This window comes from Entelurus aequoreus, linkage group LG25 (genome assembly GCF_033978785.1).
Source record: "Entelurus aequoreus isolate RoL-2023_Sb linkage group LG25, RoL_Eaeq_v1.1, whole genome shotgun sequence".
NCBI lineage: Eukaryota > Metazoa > Chordata > Actinopteri > Syngnathiformes > Syngnathidae > Entelurus > Entelurus aequoreus.
In genome coordinates, this window is record NC_084755.1 from 27,626,144 (window position 1) to 27,647,478 (window position 21,335).

Consider the following 21,335-nt stretch of genomic DNA (forward strand, 5'->3'; position numbering starts at 1 on the left):
CTTTTTTGCCTGTATTTTAGACTTAGACTTAGACAAACTTCTGAGATCGGTAGGTCGTGAGTTCAAACCCCGACCAAGTCATACCAAAGACTATAAAAATGGGACCCATTACCTCCCTGCTTGGCACTCAGCCTCAAGGGTTGGAATTGGGGGTTAAATCACCAAAAATGTTCCCCTCACCTCCCAGGGGGGTGAACAAGGGGATGGGTCAAATGCAGAGAGTAACTTCACCACACCTAGTGTGTGTGTGACTATCATTGGTGCTTTTTTTTATCGATCCACAAGGGAAATTGTTCCACACAGTAGCTCAGTTACAAAGGATGGAAAGGGTAAGGATGGACAGGATAATGCAGGTATAAAGTAGACTAAAAATGTACCATAGTAGCAATATAAATATAACATATATTTAATATTTACATATTGTATATACAGTATTTAATATTTACTGATATATTATTATATTATATTAAATTTGTATATAATATATACAATATATAACAAATCCCAATTACCATGTACAATATTACAGTATATGTAACAGCTGCAGCAAAAAAAGAAGGGCAGCATAAAATAGAGAGTAGATCCAGCAGAAAATATACATTAAAAACAAAGACAGGTAGCTAACATAGAAGCGGTCAGGTAATAGACAGATATCATCTATTGTATCGATGTGAAATGGGTCTTAAATTTTCATTCATTAGGGTCTTAAAAAGTCTTAAATTTGGCTCGTTGAAACTTGCAGAGACCCTGTTTATAATAATCATTGCTAGAAATGGTGAGTGAAAAATATATATCCATCCATCCATCCATCCATTTTCTACCGCTTATCCCTTTCTGGGTCGCAGGGGGTGCTGGAAGCTATCTCAGCTGCAATCGGGCGGAAGGCGGGGTACACCCTGGACAAGTCGCCTCCTCATCGCAGGAAAAATATTTACTGTACATAAAATCATCTGCTTAGTTAATATTTTCATACACATAGTTGTTAAAAAAACAGCCTTTACTGGACCTACCTACATTTTTTTCAAGTTAATGTATAAATGAAAGTCAACCTACTGAGTTGTTGTGCTTTCAGAGATCTGACCTGAGGGCGTACTAAATCATTACACCACATGATAACATATTTATCTTTAACATCTGATACAATGTAAAGTGAACAACCATTTTTCTCTTTTTTGAAAATAATTGACGTTTTAGTTAATGTTTAAATCTATATCTAATGGGATAGTGGAGTGTTCCAGCACAGTGTGTGGCCTTTTTTCTTTGCGGTCTCCCTCAGGCAACTTGTGTCATCCGTTTTTTGTTCCATTTGAATAGGTTAAATTAACAAAGCCCGTCTTTTCCACAGTCTAAAAAACTTCCATGCTGGGTTAACTGAAGTCTCCATCGGTGTGAACATTAGTACCACTTTTTCACTTCCCATGCAATACCGATATTAGAGCTTTGAGTACAATCATACAAACCTTTATTATTTTATAGCGTGGAAAGCTTGAAAGGGCTTTATCAAGTGGAATGACTCAGAGAACAATGGTAGGGATGCAAACCTCTACACGCAAGCTGATATATGCTTTATTTTGCTAATATCGCACCAATATCCGATATCAATATCCGGTCTGAACACCTCTAAATGTAAGTGTAAATGACTGCTGACCAGCCCGAGGTGTACTCTGAGGTAGGCTCCAGTAGTAGAGAATGGATGATTGAATTCAAAGCCTGGTATTGCATTCAAAGAAAAGGTTGAACGTGGCCTCCTTTGCTCTTACATAAAAACAAACACAATATCCAAGTTAATGTGTAATAAGACCTATTCTCTATGGTTTGGAGGTCAGTTTTGACTCTATAAACTGCTTTATAGTCGACGCGCTAAATGTTCCAGTGGCCTGACTTTCTCGGAGCTAGTTTAAACAGAGGACATACCTAAACCTATTTTGATATTTGATAAGTCAATTAACCGGGCGAATGAATAGGAAGTTGGTAAGTTTGCCAGCCTCGTTCACGGATTACAAGAGCTGTCACTCTTTTGCATCTGATTTAACAGGCGTTTGTACAAAACCCAAAACCAGTGAAGTTGGCACGTTGTGTAAATGGTAAATAAAAACAATACAATGATTTGCAAATCCTTTTCAACTTATATTCCATTGAATAGAGTGCAAAGACAAGATTTTTTTTTTTTTGCAAATAATCATGAACTTAGAATTTAATGGCAGCAACACATTGCAAACAAGTTGGCACAGGGGCATTTTTACCACTGTGTTACATGGCCTTTCCTTTTAACAACACTCAGTAAACGTTTGGGAACTGAGCAGACCCATTTTTGAAGCTTTTCAGGTGGAATTATTTCCCATTCTTGCTTGATGTACAGCTTAAGTTGTTCAACAGTCCGGGGGTCTCCATTGTGGTATTTTAGGCTTCATATTGTGCCACACAGGTCTGGACTACAGGCAGGCCAGTCTAGTACCTGCACTCTTTTACTATGAAGCCACGCTGTTGTAACACGTACAGAATGTGGCTTGGCATTGTCTTGCTGAAATAAGCAGGGGCATCCATGATAACGTTGCTTGGATGGCAACATATGTTGCTCCAAAACCTGTATGTACCTTTCAGCATTAATGGTGCCTTCACAGATGTGTAAGTTACCCATGCCTTGGGCACTAATACACCCCCATACCATCACAGATGTGGGCTTTTGAACTTTGCACCTATAACAATCCGGATGGTTCTTTTCCTCTTTGTTCCGGAGGACACAACTTCCACAGTTTCCAAAAACACTTTCAAATGCGGACTCGTCAGACCACAGAACACTTTTCCACTTTGCATCAGTCCATCTTAGATGAGCTCAGTGAAGCCGGCGGCGTTTCTGGGTGTTGTTGATAAATGGCTTTGGCTTAGCATACTAGAGATTTAACTTGCACTTACAGATGTAGCGACCAACTGTAGTTACTGAAAGTGGTTTTCTGAAGTGTTCCTGAGCCCATGTGGCATTCAATGTTGATTTTCTGCATTGCCGCTCATGTGCAGTGATTACTGAAGATTCTCTGAACCTTTTGATGATATTACGGACCGTAGATAGTGAAATCCCTAAATTCCTTTCAATAGCTGGTTGAGAAATGTTGTTCTTAAACTGTTGGACAATTTGCTCACGCATTTGTTCACAAAGTGGTGACTCTCGCCCCATCCTTGTTTGTGAATGACTGAGCATTTCATGGAAGCTGCTTTTATACCCAATCATGGCACCCACCTGTTCCCAATTAGCCTGTTCACCTGTGGGATGTTCCAAATAAGTGTTTGATGAGCGTTCCTCAACTTTCTCTTGTCTTTTTCAGCCCCTCCTTAACAGAGACAAAACCTATTGTATTGCTTTTGGTTGTGATTTTTATTCAAGTGCAACATTTTGTTTACAGACAGTATACTTTAGTTTTATTATGTTTGTTTTATTTAACTTGGTATTTAAAAAATTCAATTTCAATTACAATGTTGAAATATACGAGAAATTCAAGTTTATTGCATTTATTATACTTGCATTATTATGCTGTATTATCATTACATCAGTGGTTAAAGGCCTACTGAAACCCACTACTACCGACCACGCAGTCTCATAGTTTATATATCAATGAGGAAATCTTAACATTGCAACACATGCCAATACGGCCGGGTTAACTTATAAAGTGCAATTTTAAATTTCACGCTAAACTTCCGGTTGAAATGTCTATGAATGATGACGTATGCGCGTGACGTCAATCGTTGAAACGGAAGTATTCGGTCCCATTGAATCCAATACAAAAAGCTCTGTTCCCGTCTCATAATTCCACGGTATTCTGGACATCTGTGTTGGTTAATATTTTGCAATTTGTTTAATGAACAATGAAGACTGCAAAGAAGAAAGTTGTAGGTGGGATTGGTGTATTAGCAGCGGACTACAGCAACACAACCAGGAGGACTTTGAGATGGATAGCAGACGCGCTAGCCGCCGACCTCACCTTGACTACCTCCGTCTCCGGGCCGCCGACCGCATCTATGATCGGGTGAAGTCATTCGTCGCTCCGTCGATCGCTGGAACGCAGGTGAGCACGGGTGTTGATGAGCAGATGAGGGCTGGCTGGCGTAGGTGGATAGCTAATGTTTTTGGCATAGCTCTGTGAGGTCCCGTTGCTAAGTTAGCTTCAATGGCGTCGTTAGCAACAGCATAGTTAAGCTTCGCCAGCCTGGAAAGCATTAACCGTGTATTTACATGTCCATGGTTTAATAGTATTGTTGATTTTCTGTCTATCCTTCCAGTCAGGGGTTTATTTCTTTTGTTTCTTATCACGTTAGCTCCGTAGCTAAAGAGCTTCACCGATGTATTGTCGTGGAGATATAAGTCACTGTGAATGTCCATTTCGCGTTCTCGACTCTCATTTTCAAGAGGATATAGTATCCGAGGTGGATATAAAATACAAATCTGTGATCCACAATAGAAAAAGGAGAGAGTGTGGAATCCAATGAACCCTTGTACCTAAGTTACGGTCAGAGCGAAAAAAGATACGTCTTGCACTGCACGCTAGTCCTTCACTCTCAGGTTCCTCATCCACGAATCTTTATCCTCGCTCAAATTAATGGGGTAATCGTCGCTTTCTCGGTCTGAATCTCTCTCGCTGCATTGAAAACAATGGCAAATTGTGAGCAGCCCTTCCTCCTGTGACGTCACGCTACTTCCGGTAGGGGCAAGGCTTTTTTTTATCAGAGACCAAAAGTTGCGAACTTTATCGTCGTTGTTCTCTACTAAATCCTTTCAGCAAAAATATGGCAATATCGTGAAATGATCAAGTATGACACATAGAATGGATCTGCTATCCCCGTTTAAATTAAAACATTTCATTTCAGTAGGCCTTTAAATTGGTATAATGCCGATAACATGGTTTATCAGCAATAATTTGTAGGTTAATATATCGTCGAGCAAAATTAGTTCTTGACCCAGGCGTAATCAAGAAGCCATTATATGAACTTACAATTTAAGTGAGCACACACTGACCTCCTTTTAAATAGGAAGGAGCTCAAACGTCTGTGGATATTTTTGGTGAAATATTATCCAAGCAGTGTTTATAATTCACTCAGCCATGCCTCAAGAGACAGAGAGTGAGATAACTTATGGAGTAAGACATGATATACTTTTGTAATGTTGTCTTTAAAGAAGACTGAAGACAAATAAAAACTACAGTTCCACAAGTGGAATGATTTCACTTGACATATATAGTGTAGTGACTCCAGCGTGGCAGAAACCCTAACCTATCTTTGGCATCACTCGGCACTAAACAGGTTTCAAGTGTCCGTGGATGGCTGGGATTATAGGCCAGTAATAATAGACGACAGCAAAGGTTTTTATGAGTCATCTCCAGGGCGGAAAGAGGAGCCAGCAATGCTGCTAACCGAGATCGGCCTTTTTAGAAAGTAGGACACATTCAATGCCATTAAACATGGCGAGGGTTAAAAATACACTAATACTGTATCTGACTACAGTACATAGGAAAACCCTTGAATTCTGATATCCTACTTTGATTTTGTTCAAAATGGTGTTATAACTCGAGGCATTTTTGCAACTTAATTTCTTTTGAAGGAGTTGATCACATCTCCACTAAGGTGCACATTGTTTTGTTTGTTTTCGTTTTAACAGTAAGGTGCATATTGGACAACGTGCGTTGCGGAGTGTGTTTATAGGAATTTTCCACCATTCTTCCCTCCGTTCTAATTCATCCCAAAGGTGTTCTATCGGGTTCAGGTCAGGACTCTGTGCAGGCCAGTCAAGTTCATCCACACCAGACTCTGTCAGTTTACGTGGCCTACCACTTCGTGGCTGAGTTGCTATTGTTCCCAAACTCTTCCATTTTCTTATAATAAAGCCGACAGTTGACTTTGGAATATTTAGGAGCGAGGACATTTCACCACTGGATTTGTTGCACAGGTGGCATCCTATGACAGTTCCACGCTGGAAATCACTGAGCTTTTGAGAGCGTTCCATTCTTTCACAAATGTTTGTAGAAACAGTCATGCCTAAGTGCTTGATTTTATACACCTGTGGCCAGACCAAGTGATTAGGACACCTGATTCTCATCATTTGGATGGGTGGCCAAATACTTTTGGCAATATAGTGTATATTATATATGAGAATCAACAAACACTATAAGTCAGGGGTGCCCACACTTTCTCTGCAGGCGAGCTACTTTTCAATTGACCAAGTGGAGGGGATCTACCTTATTCATATATATAATTTGTATTTATTTATTTATGAAAGAGATGTTTTTGTTAACAAGTTAAATGTGTTTAATGATAATACAAGCATGTTTAACACATATAGATTCCTTTCTTTCATGAAGACAAGAATATAAGTTGGTGTTTTACCTGATTCTGATGACTTGCATTGATTGGAATCAGACAGTAGTGATGATAACGTCCACATTTTCAAATGGAGGAGAAAAAAAGTCATCCTTTCTGTCCAATACCACATGAAAGTGGTTGCTTTTTGCCATCTTATTTGTCCAGCTTCCATACTCCTTTTTATTCACTTTACAAGAAATACATTGGCGGCAAACTTCGTAGCTTGCTACCTTGTGTGCGCTAGCTTTATGAGACTCTTATTTTGTTAGCGCAGGCAGGATGAAGCAGCGCTTTTATTGTGAAGACAGGAACTGTGCGGCCAGTCTTTAGAGTTTTGACGGCAGGTACGGCGTGAGCAGGGGCGCCTCTAGGGATTTTGGGCCCCATGAAAAGAATCTTTACAGGGCCCCCTGTATTATAATTTCATCATCATTAGGGGCCTCTCAGGGCCCCCCTCCATCATGGGCCCCTAGAATCCGTCTCCTTTACCGTAACCCCCTTTTCGGCGCCCCTAGGCGTGAGAGTCTGTTGAAATAAAAAATGTTTCTCGCCTTCCTGTCGGTCATTTTTTCTTAATAATGATCTGGCAGCAGCCAGCGTCATCTCAAAAGACCCTCGGGTGCCGTGAATGTCAATCAAGTGACGAAAGTGACGTCTTGGTGAAGATTGATGATCGCTAATTTTTAGGTCTATTTTTTTAATGCCTGGCTGGCAATGGACTGACACACCCTCCACCATCGACCGGTAGCTAGCCATCGACGTAATGGGCACCCCTGGTGTAAGATATGTTTTTAAACGATTCAAATATTTAATCGCGGTTAATTGGAGATATATATTTGTTTACCTATGTGTTTGCTTGATGTAAATGTTGGTTTATTAAACATTATGCTTTTTTTAAACAGGTCAGCACAAAATCAAGCTGTCTCACACATGTCTCACACACTTTGAAGCAAACCAATTCAAAACGACAATAAAATATTAACTATTCATGGCTCAACATCAGGACCTGACAGTATGAACTGAGGGTCACATACGCATGTTAATTGTGCGGCCAAAAAAATATAGTCCCGTTAAAGGAATTTTTCATTAAACAATGAGACATCTGACTTCAAAAATATTTTTTTTTTGAAAGGGACTCTTAAATAACTGACAAAAAATACATTTACATTGCACATGCATTTTATGTCGCGCTACAATAAATTCATAATGAATATGTTTCTCAACTAACTGTCAATAAAATAAAGTGCAAGTGAACATACAGCTTCATCATTTTAGTCATCATTTTTGCGCTTAAACTTCTCTATGACTTTAGCTCCAGACTGTTTGTTTGATATTGTCATTACTGCCACAAGTGGTGGAAAAGTGTATTACAACGGAGTACAGCTGCGGCCCATATGGACCACAGCTGAGAAACAGATCTTTTTTGCCCTGTGGTTAAAAAAACAACCACACTGTTCTAGTGAAAACTACATTGATATAAATTAATTGATTTGCAGCTGAAATGTTACTGCAGATGAAATATTTAAAAAACAACAACAAAGCTCCAGTATAGCAAATTGCAGTGAAAATGTAGTCCAGTTTAGCAGACCCGTGATTAGGGTTGTACGGTATATCGGTACTGGTGTAGTATCGCGGTACTAATGAATAAAAAACGGTACTATACTCTGTTTGAAAAGTACTGGTTCCTGGGCATGACGACGCACCATCACGTCATGACATTGCTGGTTTTACGAGCAGAGGAGCATGTTCGGCAGCGCACACACACGGAGTACTTACAAGCAGGCACAGTGTGTAGACCGAAAAGGGAGAATGGACACATTTTGGCTTAAATACTAACAATAAAGTGATGTTATAACACTGAAACACCCTCAGGAAGAGGTGCTTTACATGGCTAGCTATCTAGCAGCTAACATCCATCCGCAGTCTGCAGTGTTTTATTTACTTCTAAATCACTTATCCTCGCCTCCATGGTGACAAATTAAGTATGTTTCTTACAAGTATCATTATCACTGCAGGACGAGGAATGGCTAAACATGTTTCACTACACATCGTAGGAGGATACAATAGCTCACCGGCGTCACAATGTAAACAAACGCCATGGGTGGATCTACACCTGACATCCACTGTAATGATACCAAGTACAGGAGCGTATACAGTCGATACTACTATGATAACATCGATATTTTTTATCATCACACAATCTTTTGTCCTTTTTTAACATTCATATTATGTTTATAAACTCAGTAAATATGTCCCTGGACACATGAGGACTTTGAATATGACCAATGTATGATCCTGTAACTACTTGGTATCGGATCGATACCTACATTTGTGGTATCATCCAAAACTAATGTAAAGTATCAAACAACAGAAGAATAAGTGATTATTACATTTTAACAGAAGCGTAGATAGAACATGTTAAAACAGAAAAAAACGGATATTAACACTAAATGAACAAGTGGATTAATAATACATTTTTACAGTTTGTCCTTTATAATGTTGAAAAAATAGAATGATAAATGACACAATATGTTACTGCATACGTCAGCAGACTAATTAAGAGCCTTTTTTTGTTTACTTACTACGGGGAGGGCGTGGCGTGGCGTGGTTGGGAGAGTGGCCGTGCCAGCAACCTGAGGGTTCCTGGTTCGATCCCCATCTTCTACTAACCGAGTCACGCCCGTTGTGTCCTTGAGCGAGACACTTCACCCTTGCTCCTGATGGGTTGTGGTTAGCGCCTTGCATGGCAGCTCCCGCCATCAGTGTGTGAAGGTGTGTGTATGGACGAATGTGGAAATAGTGACAAAGCGCTTTGAGTACCTTGAAGGTAGAAAAGCGCTATACAAGTATAACCCATTTACTACTAAAATAAAAGTTGTCTCGTATGTTCACTATTTTATTTAAGGACACAATTGCAATAAGAAACATATGTTTAATGTACACTAAGATTTTTTGGTAAAATAAAGCCAATAATGCCATTTTTTTGTGGTCCCCCTTATCTAGAAAAGTACCAAAAAATATCGAAATACATTTTGGTACCGGTACTAAAATATTAGTATCGGGACAACCAACAAATATGTATTCAATCATTTTACCAGGTATATTACTCCTATTCCTTGCTTGATGCCCTTATATTTTATATAATATAACGAGATTCCTCCCTTCCTCTTTTCTGTTGGCCATCTTATTTTTGACCAATGGGACGCGCAACTTTGACATTGACATTAAGACTCGTGCACATCGGAGAAAAACAGCGACGACAAGGCATGAACGGCTAACAGTGGATATGTGTTGTCTCTCTGCAGAGTACGTCCAGTGGAGTGGTGCCTTACCTGGGTACCTATCTGACTGTCCTCACCATGCTGGACACAGCCCTGCCGGACACTCTGGAGGTACGTCATGTATCCTGAGAAACTGTTGCCACGGCCACTAATAAATACAATAATTCTAAAGGAGCTGAGCATACATAATAAACGACTCTTATCGCATGATTTATTTTGCACTCCAGTACAAAGAGGAAAGAAATGATTCATGCCCGCGGGCCAATTTTATTATACAGTCGGCAGCAAAGACGAAACACAATAAATACATAGAAAACTCTTTCCCATCCTGCTATTTTAACTGAAGATATGATACTCGAGGGAGATTTTAGGTAAATTTTTTGTTTGTTGGTTTACCATTAATATGAATGTACAAACCCCAAAACCAGTGAAGTTGGCCCGTTGTGTAAACGGTAAATAAAAACAGAATACAATGATTTGCAAATCCTTTTCAACTTATATTCAATTGAATAGACTGCAAAGACGAGATATTTAATGTCGCAACTGAGAAACTTCATTTTTTTTGCAAATAATCATTAACTTGGAATTTAATGGCAGCAACACATTGCAAAAAAGTTGGCACAGGGGTATTTTTACCACTGTGTTACATGGCCTTTCCTTTTAACAACACTCAGTTTGGGAACTGAGGAGAGACAGATTTGAAGTTTTTCAGGTGGAATTCTTTCCCATTCTTGCTTGATGTACAGCTTAAGTTGTTCAACAGTGCGGGGGTCTCCGTTGTGGTATTTGACGCTTCACACTACGTCCACAGTTTCCAAAAACAATTTGAAATGTGGACTCGTCAGACAACAGAACACTTTTCCACTTTGCATCAGTCCATCTTAGATGAGCTCGGGCCCAGCGAAGCCGGCGGCGTTTTTGGGTGTTGTTGATAAATGGCTTTGGCTTTGCATAGTAAGTTTTAACTTACACTTACAGATGTAGCGATTAACTGTAGTTACTGACAGTGGTTTTCTGAAGGGTTCCTGAGCCCATGTGGTGATATCCTTTACACACTGATGTCGCTTTTTGATACGGTACCGCCTGAGGGATCGAATGTCCGTAATATCATCGCTTACGTGCTCTGAACCTTTTGATGATATTACAGACCGTAGATGGTGAAATCCCTAAATTCCTTGCAATAGCTCGTTGAGAAATGTTGTTCTTAAACTGTTGGACAATTTGCTCATGCATTTGTTGACAAAGTGGTGACCCTCGCCCCATCCTTTTTTGTGAATGACTGAGCATTTCATGGAAGCTGCTTTTATACCCAATCATGGCACCCACCCGTTCCCAATTAGCCTGTTCACCTGTGGGATGTTCCAAATAAGTGTTTGATGAGCATTCCTCAACTTTATCAGTATTTATTGCCACCTTTCCCAACTTCTTTGTCACGTGTTGCAGGCATCAAATTCCAAATGAGCTAATATTTGCAAAAAATAACAAAGTTTACCAGTTCGAACATTAAGTTTCTTGTCTTTGCAGTCTATTCAATTGAATATAAGTTGAAAAGGATTTGCAAATCATTGTATTCTGTTTTTATTTACCATTTACACAACGTGACAACTTCACTGGTTTTGGGTTTTGTATTATACATTATTGACTGTCTTAACAAAATGTTTTCTTTGTAAAGAACATGTTGCCTACATAATTAATCAGGGCAGAACCATCTATCTAGGTTTTTGATCATATTTATTGTTTATTAAATTGAATGCATTTATAAATGTATTTATGAATGCTATATTCCCATACCCTTGTAACAATTCACTCTTTTGACAGGGTGGACTCATAAACTTTGAGAAGAGGAGGAGGGTGAGTACAGTATTTTCCCGGACTATAAAGCGCACTGGTATAAATGCCACACCCACTAAATTGTAGAGGCAACATTTTTTTACTCCATATATTAGCCGCACTGGACTATAAGCCGCACATACAGTATATACGTTGTGAAAGGAGTTATTTGCACAAATATTTTGTTAATATTTATTTACATTCTTTAATTGTTTCCAAAAGCGGTGTCTGTATCACGGCAGTAAAACGGCTCATCAAACAAAACAGAAGTCATTGTCATTGACCCACGAGCTGCGGAAGCTAGCTCTCCAATCAGCTAAACAGACTCAATAACTCCACATTGATGTTTTGGGGAATTTACTGAGGAATTTGTGAAAGTGAAATAATAAAAAAAATGCAGTTGTAAGTTAATAATACTAACACAGACATTTGTAAATGTGTTAGTATATTAGCTAATGCGATGCTAGCTTGATTACATTACGATAGCACGTACAAATATGCATGAAAACACTCCTACCGACATCACACATGGGACGGTTTAGTAAGTAAGAATTGTTTTAGTTATATTGTAAAACTTACAAACGTTGCTTGGAGTGCTGGATGAAGAATCCATACGAGTAGAAACGCTATGGACTACTAGAAGACTGAATGGCATGTCTACTTCCGGTTGAAAGCACTAAATGGAAGGACACTCCAGGACTTGCAGTGGGCAAACTTGTCCAATAGATGGCACCATAGCACAAACAAGAAAACACATTTTCAATGTACTTGCTTGTTTGTTTGTTATTTAACTACTGCATTACGGCTATCAGCAGAAAAAGATTCATAAATCAGCTGCACCGTTTTATAAGCCGGAGGGTTCAAAGTGTAGGAAAAAAAGTAGTGGTTTATAGTCTGGAATTTACGGTAGTTACGCTTGGTGACAATTTTGTGTTTTCTTTTTCAATTCACCTTCCTCATCTTATAGTAACCAAACACCACAAAGTTGTCCACATGCCATCTGTGTTGCAGTTGGCATTTTTCTTACCCGTTTATTTCTTTTCCTTGCAGGAGTTTGAGGTTCTCTCACAAATCTGTGTCCTGCAGTCGTCCTGTTCCCAGTTCAGCCTGCCTCACCATCCCAGAATTGCTGAATGGATGCAGGGACATAAACTACTCACTGACCAAGAAAGGTGGGCTGGAGGAAGTGCTTCCTACCAAATATTGAATAACAAAACTGTGGTACAGTACTACTTTAAAGTAAGAAAATGCTAATTCCACTTTCAAAAGTTATTTAATAACCTCGGCTAGTTTTTTATGAACCTCAGAAAACTGTTTCGTGTGAATACAATACAGTGGAACCTTGATTTACGAACCTAATTTGTTGTGTAACAGGATTCGTAAATAGAAAAGTTTGTACAATATATTGTATATATCTCCATAAAATAATTATTTTCGTAAAGTTTTGTTTACTTTGAACACAATATAACGTGCTCTACAGTACTGTAAACCAAACAAACATAGGAAGGGGGTTGATGGATCAACTTTATATTTGATAACAAAGCCAAAACAACAATTAGCTGAACTGTCCTCAATTGCAGCCGCCCTGCCGACACGCACCCACATTATCACTAGCGCTGTGGTGCACTCAGTTTGAAACCACAAAACTCCTTAACTTTAACAGCCAGGTTGCTACAATGATTAGGAATAGAAAATAAAACCATGTTACCTCTTGGTGTGCAGTGGAAGGGAGGGTTGACAGTGTGGACAACGCTGTGGATACTTCCTGAATGTTTCAAACCACACATCGCTTGTCCATTGCTCGTACTAAACTAGAAAAACACTGTTAGATGGCTGGATATACTTAAAAAGCAAATCAAAGTAGCAATTAGCATAGTGCTACTTTGTTGTTTTGACTAAATGAGCACCAACAGGTGATCAGCTCGCCCACAATGAATGTGCTGCCAGGCACAAAATGGCTGCGATGCGAGACACACAATGAGTGGATGAAAAGTCCATATATTGAGACAAGGGTCGTACAACAAAGCATATTTTTTTAGTTGGTTCGCAAATCGAAAAGTTTGAACAATGAGGGGTTCGTAAATCCAGGTTCCAGTGTAATAGCATAATTACTTTAGTTATTGTCTTTCATTTGTTATTACACTGCTCTTTGCAGTGGAAAAGAGTTGGCTATCTTGTAAATATTGTTTTGTACTGTCGTATTGGGTAGACACTAGGGTTGAATGTTATACCGGTAAAAGTATAGCACCGCGATACTAATGAATCATATTCGGTACTATACCGCGTCTTAAAAGTACCGGTACCCCACACCCTCCTCGTCGTCACGTCATGACATTGCTAGTTTTACGAGCAGAGGAGCATGTTCGGAAGCGCACACACACAGAGTACTTACAAGCAGACACAGTGTGTAGACAGAAAAGGGAGAATGGACGCATTTTGGCTTAAAAACTAACGATAAAGGTAAAGTTATAACACTGAAACGCCCTCAGGAAGAGGTGCTTTAAGACATGGCCAGCTAGCTAGCAGCTAACATCCATCTGCAGTCGGCAGTGTTTTAGCTATTTCTATATCACTAATCCTGGTCTCCATGGCGAAAAATAAAGTACATTTCTTACAAGTATCATCCCTGCAGGACGAGGAATAGCTAAACATGCTTCACTACACACCGTAGCTCACCGGCGTCACAACGTAAACAAAACACCATTGGTGGATCTACGCCTGACATCCACTGTAATGATACCAAGTACAGGAGCGTATCTAGTCAATACTACTATCATTACATCAATATTTTTTAGCATCACAAAATCTTTTTTTATTTTTAAAAATGTATATTATGTTTATAAACTCAGGAAATACGTCCCTGGACACAAGAGAACTTTAAATATGACCAATGTATGAGCCTGTAACTACTGTGTGGTATCATCCAAAACTAATGTAAAGTATCAAACAACAGAAGAATAAGTGATTAGTACATTTTAACAGAAGTGTAGATAGAAAATGTTGAAAATTAAAATAAGCAGATATTAACAGTAAATGAACAAGTAGATTAATAATTCATTTTCTACCACTTGTCCTTAATAATGTTGACAAAATAATAGAATGAATACATGACACAATATGTTACTGCATACGTCAGCAGACTAATTAGGAGCCTTTGTTTGTTTACTTACTACTAAAAGACAAGTTGTCTAGTATGTTCACTATTTTATTTAAGGACAAACTTGCAATAAAAAACATATGTTTAATGTACCCTAAGATGTTTTGTTAAAATAAAGCCAATAATGCAATTCTTTGTGGTCCTCTTTATTTAAAAAAGTATCGAAAAGTACCGGAAAATATCGAAATACATTTTGGTACCGGTACCAAAATATTGGTATCGGGACAACACTAGTAGACACATGTATTTCTCCTTCTTCATACATTTGTTGCAAAGTAGTAGTAGTAAGTCTGCATGTCGTTATGTTACTAAAACCACCTGAAATTATCGAATAATCACCCAATGTTTACTTAATCTTTAACTGCATAAATAAAAAATATAAAAACATGCCGATTGGTATGGCAGCCATTTTTTTCATTTGACAAACCCCCAAAAACTACTTATCACTGTCTGTGAAGCCCATGATGTCCTTTTAACAGCCCAAGTATTTTTATTCTTGCAGAGTGTGTTTGCATTTGAAATGGAGCTGTACCGAGGACACAAATATATATTGCCGGGTCTCAGAAGGTTAAAGACTCAACAGGAGTTCTTGAGCATAACTGGATGTTGTACTTACAGTATCCACCAAAGTATTCAAATGATAGACCTTTATAGTTACTGACGTGATACACTTTGTATCAGGATTTATGCATTAATCACCAATAATTCAGTGATATTTAAAAAAAATCTGCATGACCTAAAACAGGGATGTCCAAAAAAGTTTTGACAGCTCGGACGCAATGGACTTAAACATTTTGTTCTGGGGCCAAAAGCCGATTGCATGCAAAGTAACTATTTATATGTATTTATAATATACCGTATTTTTCGGACTATAAGTCGCAGTTTTTTTCATAGTTTGGCCGGGGGTACGACTTATACTCCGGAGCGACTTATGTGTAAAATTATTAACACATTACCGTAAAATATCAAATAATATTATTTAGCTCATTCACGTAAGAGACTAGACTTTTAAGATTTAATCGGATTTAGCAATTAGGAGTGACAGATTGTTTGGTAAACGTATAGCATGTTCTATATGTTATAGTTATTTGAATGACTCTTACCATAATATGTTACGTTAACATACCAGGCACGTTCTCAGTTGGTTATTTATGCCTCATATAATGTACACTTATTCAGCCTGTTGTTCACTATTCTTTATTTATTTTAAATTGCCTTTCAAATGTCTATTCTTGGTGTTGGGTTTTATCAAATAAATTTCCCCCAAAAATGCGACTCATATATGTTTTTTTCCTTCTTTATTATGCATTTTTGGCCGGTGTGACTTATACTCCGGAGCGACTTATACTCTGAAAAATACGGTAATTACATATCATTATTCTATATAATAATATGATTATATTATTATTGTTATTAAAATTCGACCCCTAACTTGTTTATTTCCGTGACGACCTCCCTAAAGTTTTTTAATCGATCACAAATATCAAGCAGCTAAAATTCGCCAAGCATGGTGTTTTGCATCTTTCTCATCATGCTTTGAAATGGATTTAAACGGGTGTAGTTTAGATTTGTTTATGCTGATTGGACATTTTTTCTATTATATCCACAACGTTCAATGAGCAGGATGTTTCATGTGTGACCGTGTTTGTTGATTTTTTTGTGCTGGTTGAATTTTTTTTTCCAGCACCATGACTAGGGAAGGTTGTTTGGATCGGGCCTTACAAGTAAATTATGTGCACAGAGTAACATTGATGCACAATTAATTACCATCGACTTGAGGTACTTTCTTTGGCCACCAGATGGCGACAAAATTGCAGCTCTTAGACAGCAGACTATTTGTATATAATATAAAAACATCACACCCAACCAAATTGCTTATTGGACTTAGGTCGTAATTTGGAAACTCCTGCTGTAAAATGTCTTCAGCGAAGGTACAAACAATATATATTTTGTTTGAATTCAAATACAGCTATGAACTGTCACGACGATTGGAGCCTCCAATGGACGTGTGTTCCCCAACTGCCTGGAGCCATCGAACACTCTCCAAGAAACTTTCCTCGTGAGTATCATGCACCGTGTGACGCACACAAGAGTACTACGTGTTCGACCTCACTACGCTTTTATTCTTACGTAAAAACACTTAAGGCGTGTACAGCTTTTGAGAACTCTGATATCTTTTTGTAGTATCTTGACAATGAGTGATGGATCCAAAAAGCTCCCAGCGGACCAGATCAGTGTTTCGTCTTCAGGATCCAGTGGTTCAGAGTTGGAAGACCTGTCCTCCACAAACTCTGCCTGTTCCATCAGACTACAGGTAAACAGATGTGTGCGTGTACAGTATGTCGTATCTTCCTTTATTCTGTCTGTCACTGATGAGGTTGCAGCTTCATCAGTGGTGTCTTTGTTGGCGGCTGCCATAATGGCTCTTTGTCCTCTGAACAAAGCCACGTTTTGTACGTGGCAGTACATTTAATAGTTTCCAGCAACAATTGCTAACGTCAGTGCTACTTTTAAAAGTATTTGTTGTACAAAAGACCCTTGTTTTTTTCTTTTTGTGTCATTGGGTTGCTTGAGTGTGGTTCCCTTTTACGACACTGGAGGAGGCATTGAACGCATCATTGATTCAGCAAGCTCGGAAAGTTACGGTGAACGTCGTTGTCAATTATTTATTTGTGTTTTTTTCTACGACATCTTCAGACGGTATGTTTTCATCATCATGTCTATGCGTTTGCTAGTTTGTGTGTGCAACTTAAAGGCCTACTGAAACCCACTACTACCGACCACGCAGTCTGATAGTTTATATATCAATGATGAAATCTTAACATTGAAACACATGCCAATACGGCCGGGTTAACTTATAAAGTGCAATTTTAAAATTCCCGCCACACTTCCGGTTGAAAAACTCCTTTGGATATGATTTATGCGCGTGACGTCACAAAATCCACGGAAGTGGTTGTACCCCATCTGACCCGATATAAAAACCTCTTGTTTTCTTCGACAACATTCCACAGTATTCTGGACATCTGTGTTGGTGAATCTTTTGCAATTTGTTTAATGAACAATGGAGGCTGCAAAGAAGAACGTTGTAGGTGGGATCGATCGGTGTATTAGCGGCTAAGTACAATACTTACAGCAACACAACAAGGACTACTTACTACGCCTAGCCGATGCTTGCCGCCAAACCCACGGATGAAGTCCTTCGTCGCGCCGTCGATCGCTGGAACGCAGGTGAGCACGGCTGTTGATGAGCAGATGAGGGCTGGCTGGCGTAGGTGGAGCGCTAATGTTTTTATCATAGTTCTGTGAGGTCCGGTTGCTAAGTTGCTAAATTAGCCTTAGCGTCGTTAGCAACAGCATTGTTAAGCCTTACCAGGCTGAGAATTTTTAACCGTGTAGTTACATGTACATGGTTTAATAGTATTGTTGATCTTCTGTCTATCCTTCCAGTCAGGGGTTTATTTCTTTTGTTTGCTATCTTCATTTGAGAACGATGCTATCACGTTAGCTCAGTAGCTAAGTGTGTCACCGATGTATTGTCGTGGAGATAAAAGTCACTTTAAATGTCCATTTCGCGTGCTCGACTCTCATTTTCAAGAGGATATAGTATCCGAGGTGGTTTGAAATACAAATCCGGGATCCACAATAGAAAAAGGAGAGAGTGTGGAATCCAATGAGCCAGCTTGTACCTAAGTTACGGTCAGAGCGAAAAAAGATACGTCCATCACTGCCTCTCAAGTCCTTCACTGTAACGTTCCTCATCTACGAATCTTTCATCCTCGCTCAAATTAATGGGGTAATCGTCGCTTTGTCGCTCCGAATCTCTCGCTCCATTGTAAACAATGGGGAATTGTGAGGAATACTAGCTCCTGTGACGTCACGCTACTTCCGGTACAGGCAAGGCTTTTTTTTATCAGCGAGCAAAAGTTGCGAACTTTATTGTCGATTTTCTCTACTAAATCCTTTCAGCAAAAATATGGCAATATCGCGAAATGATCAAGTATTACACATAGAATGGATCTGCTATTCCCGTTTAAATAAAAAAAATTCATTTCAGTAGGCCTTTAATATATTTAGGGCTTGATCTACTATGATCCCAAATAACAAGTGCTATGTAAATAGTGTGTGCCATCTATAACATTTTGGGCATAATATACTAAAGGTTTGCATATATTAAAGTACCAGTAGAGTGGAAAAAACAAGTTGCCTCTATAATGAAGCTATTACTATATGTAGCTGATTTATGACAGCAAAAGACTTCCAAAATTTGCGAATAAATAGATATGATCAAAATAGTATCAATCTCATGGAGATTCCCGAGTCATTTTGAGAGATTATGAAGAAGCCAGTCACGTGACTTAGAGGTAGGAACCGCAGATCCCTTCATCACCAACAACAATTCAAATCATGCAGACTTTTTGAGAGCCAACAGTGATTACTTTGGGAAAAATTATGACCCAGAAACTTATATTGTTGATCCTGGATATAAGAAGGGTGATCTACTAGTTTTAACACGCGAAGTCCCAGAGAAGGGTCAATTGACACTTTTACCTAGAAAACACACAAGAGGGTCATTTGACCCCTAGTCCCCCCTGTGGACACTCCTTTTGTTATGAAAATGTGGCTGTTAGTGGCACACGGCAGGGGGCCACTTGAGCCTGTGTGGGGGAGGGGACCTTACAGCTCAAGCTTTAGTTCTGAGGTAGGTTGTGTGTGTTTTTGCAAGGATCAACAGAATGAAGGGATCAACACTCTGACATTTATTGTTAAAAAAAATACAAAACAAAACATATTTACAAAGAATGAAAAAGCAACTGTTTTCCCAGTTTTGGTGTGGAGGGTTGTTGCAGAAGCAATTGTTATTTTTGTGTGCCAAAAATAGTTTTAAAAAAAAAATTTACAAAGAAAAAAGCATATTTACAAAGAATGAAAAACCATGTCCATGTAAACGTGACTGACATACATTTGAGCAGTCACTCACAATCCTGGCACTGCCATTGCTCCTTTCGGCATTTCCCACATGTATAATTTTTCTGTCTACCTAGACAAACTGCCCCTAACAGCCTCATTACCATAACAAAATGAGTGATTAGTGTATTCGGGAAAAGTGTCGGGCCAAATGACCCCTCTCTGGGTCTTCTAGGTAGACAGAAAAATGCTGGGACTTCTAGTGTTAAAGGCTCTGCTAAACAGATCCAACTTTAGTGAAACACTAAGCATTAGCGACTATGCCCACAACAAACCATCCCTGGAATTTATAGCCTTCCAAAAATACACAAAGATGGGGCTCCCCTCAGACCCACTGTCAGCCGAATTAACTCTGTGACTAGGGTTGTCTCGATACCAATATTTTGGTACCGGTACCAGTACCAAAATGTATTTCGATACTCCTCGATACTTATCTATACTTTTCTAAATAAAGGAGACCACAAAATGTTAATATTTGGTTACATGTATATATTAGTATATATTTGATAGTATTTGATAGTGTATATCTGTATCATGAATCAATTTAAGTAGACCCCGACTTAAACATGTTGAAAAACTTATTCGGGTGTTACCATTTAGTGGTCAATTGTACGGAATATGTACTTCACTGTTGTGCAACCTACTAATAAAAGTTTCAATCAATCAATCAATCAGTGTCACTTGGCAAGTTTCACTGCAATAAGGCGCTTTTGGTAGCCATCCACAAGCTTCTGGCAAGTTTCTGCTTGAATTTTTGACCACTCCTCTTGACAAAATTGGCGCAGTTCAGCTAAATGTGTTGGTTTTCTGACATGGACTTGTTTCTTCAGCATTGTCCACACGTTTAAGTCAGGACTTTGGGAAGGCCATTCTAAAACCTTAAGTCTAGCCTGATTTAGCCATTCCTTTACCACTTTTGACATGTGTTTGGGGTCATTGTACTGTTGGAACACCCAACTGCGCCCAAGACCCAACCTCCGGGCTGATGATTTTAGGTTGTCCTGAAGAATTTGGAGGTAATCCTCCTTTTTCATTGTCCCATTTACTCTCTGTAAAGCACCAGTTCCATTGGCAGCAAAACAGGCCCAGAGCATAATGCTACCACCACCATGCTTGACGGTAGGGATGGTGTTCCTGGGATTAAAGGCCTCAACTTTTCTCCTCCAAACATATTGCTGGGTATTGTGGCCAAACAGTTACATTTTTGTTTCATCTGACATCACATGGACAAAGATAAGACCTTCTGGAGGAAAGTTATGTGGTCATAGGAAACAAAAATGTAGCTGTTTGGCCAGGAACACCAGGCCTACCGTCAAGCGGTAAGTGGTAAGTTATATCTAAAGTTTTGTAATCAATTAAAACTACCAAGCAACTAAAATGCGGCAAAAATGGATGTATGTAAAATGAAGTGAAGTGAAGTGAATTACATTTATATAGCGCTTTTTCTCAAGTGACTCAAAGCGCTTTACATAGTGAAACCCAATATCTAAGTTACATTCAAACCAGTGTGGGTGGCACTGGGAGCATGTGGGTAAAGTGTCTTGCCCAAGGACACAACAGCAGTGACTAGGATGGCGGAAGCGGGGATCGAACCTGCAACCCTCAAGTTGCTGGCACGGCCGCTCTACCAACCGAGCTATACCGCCCCTGTATGCATTGTAATGAATTTAAAATGTGTAATTAAGAATTTGTTATGGTGCTTGGACGTTTTTTTTTCTTTCACAAAGTCCACAAAGTTGAGTGTGCAGGTTGTGTTA

General features: G+C 39.0%; 1 protein-coding gene across 1 annotated transcript in view; it reads left to right on the plus strand.

Annotated features, from left to right (window-relative positions):
• Positions 1-21,335, plus strand: part of LOC133642298 (ral guanine nucleotide dissociation stimulator-like 1) — a 52,388-nt gene that overhangs the window by 26,464 nt on the left and 4,589 nt on the right. The window contains exons 9-13 of the mRNA XM_062036416.1: positions 9,651-9,737; positions 11,445-11,477; positions 12,507-12,628; positions 16,583-16,672; positions 16,798-16,927. Of these exons, the coding sequence (XP_061892400.1) occupies positions 9,651-9,737; positions 11,445-11,477; positions 12,507-12,628; positions 16,583-16,672; positions 16,798-16,927 (462 nt within the window). The remainder of the gene's footprint in view (positions 1-9,650; positions 9,738-11,444; positions 11,478-12,506; positions 12,629-16,582; positions 16,673-16,797; positions 16,928-21,335) is intronic.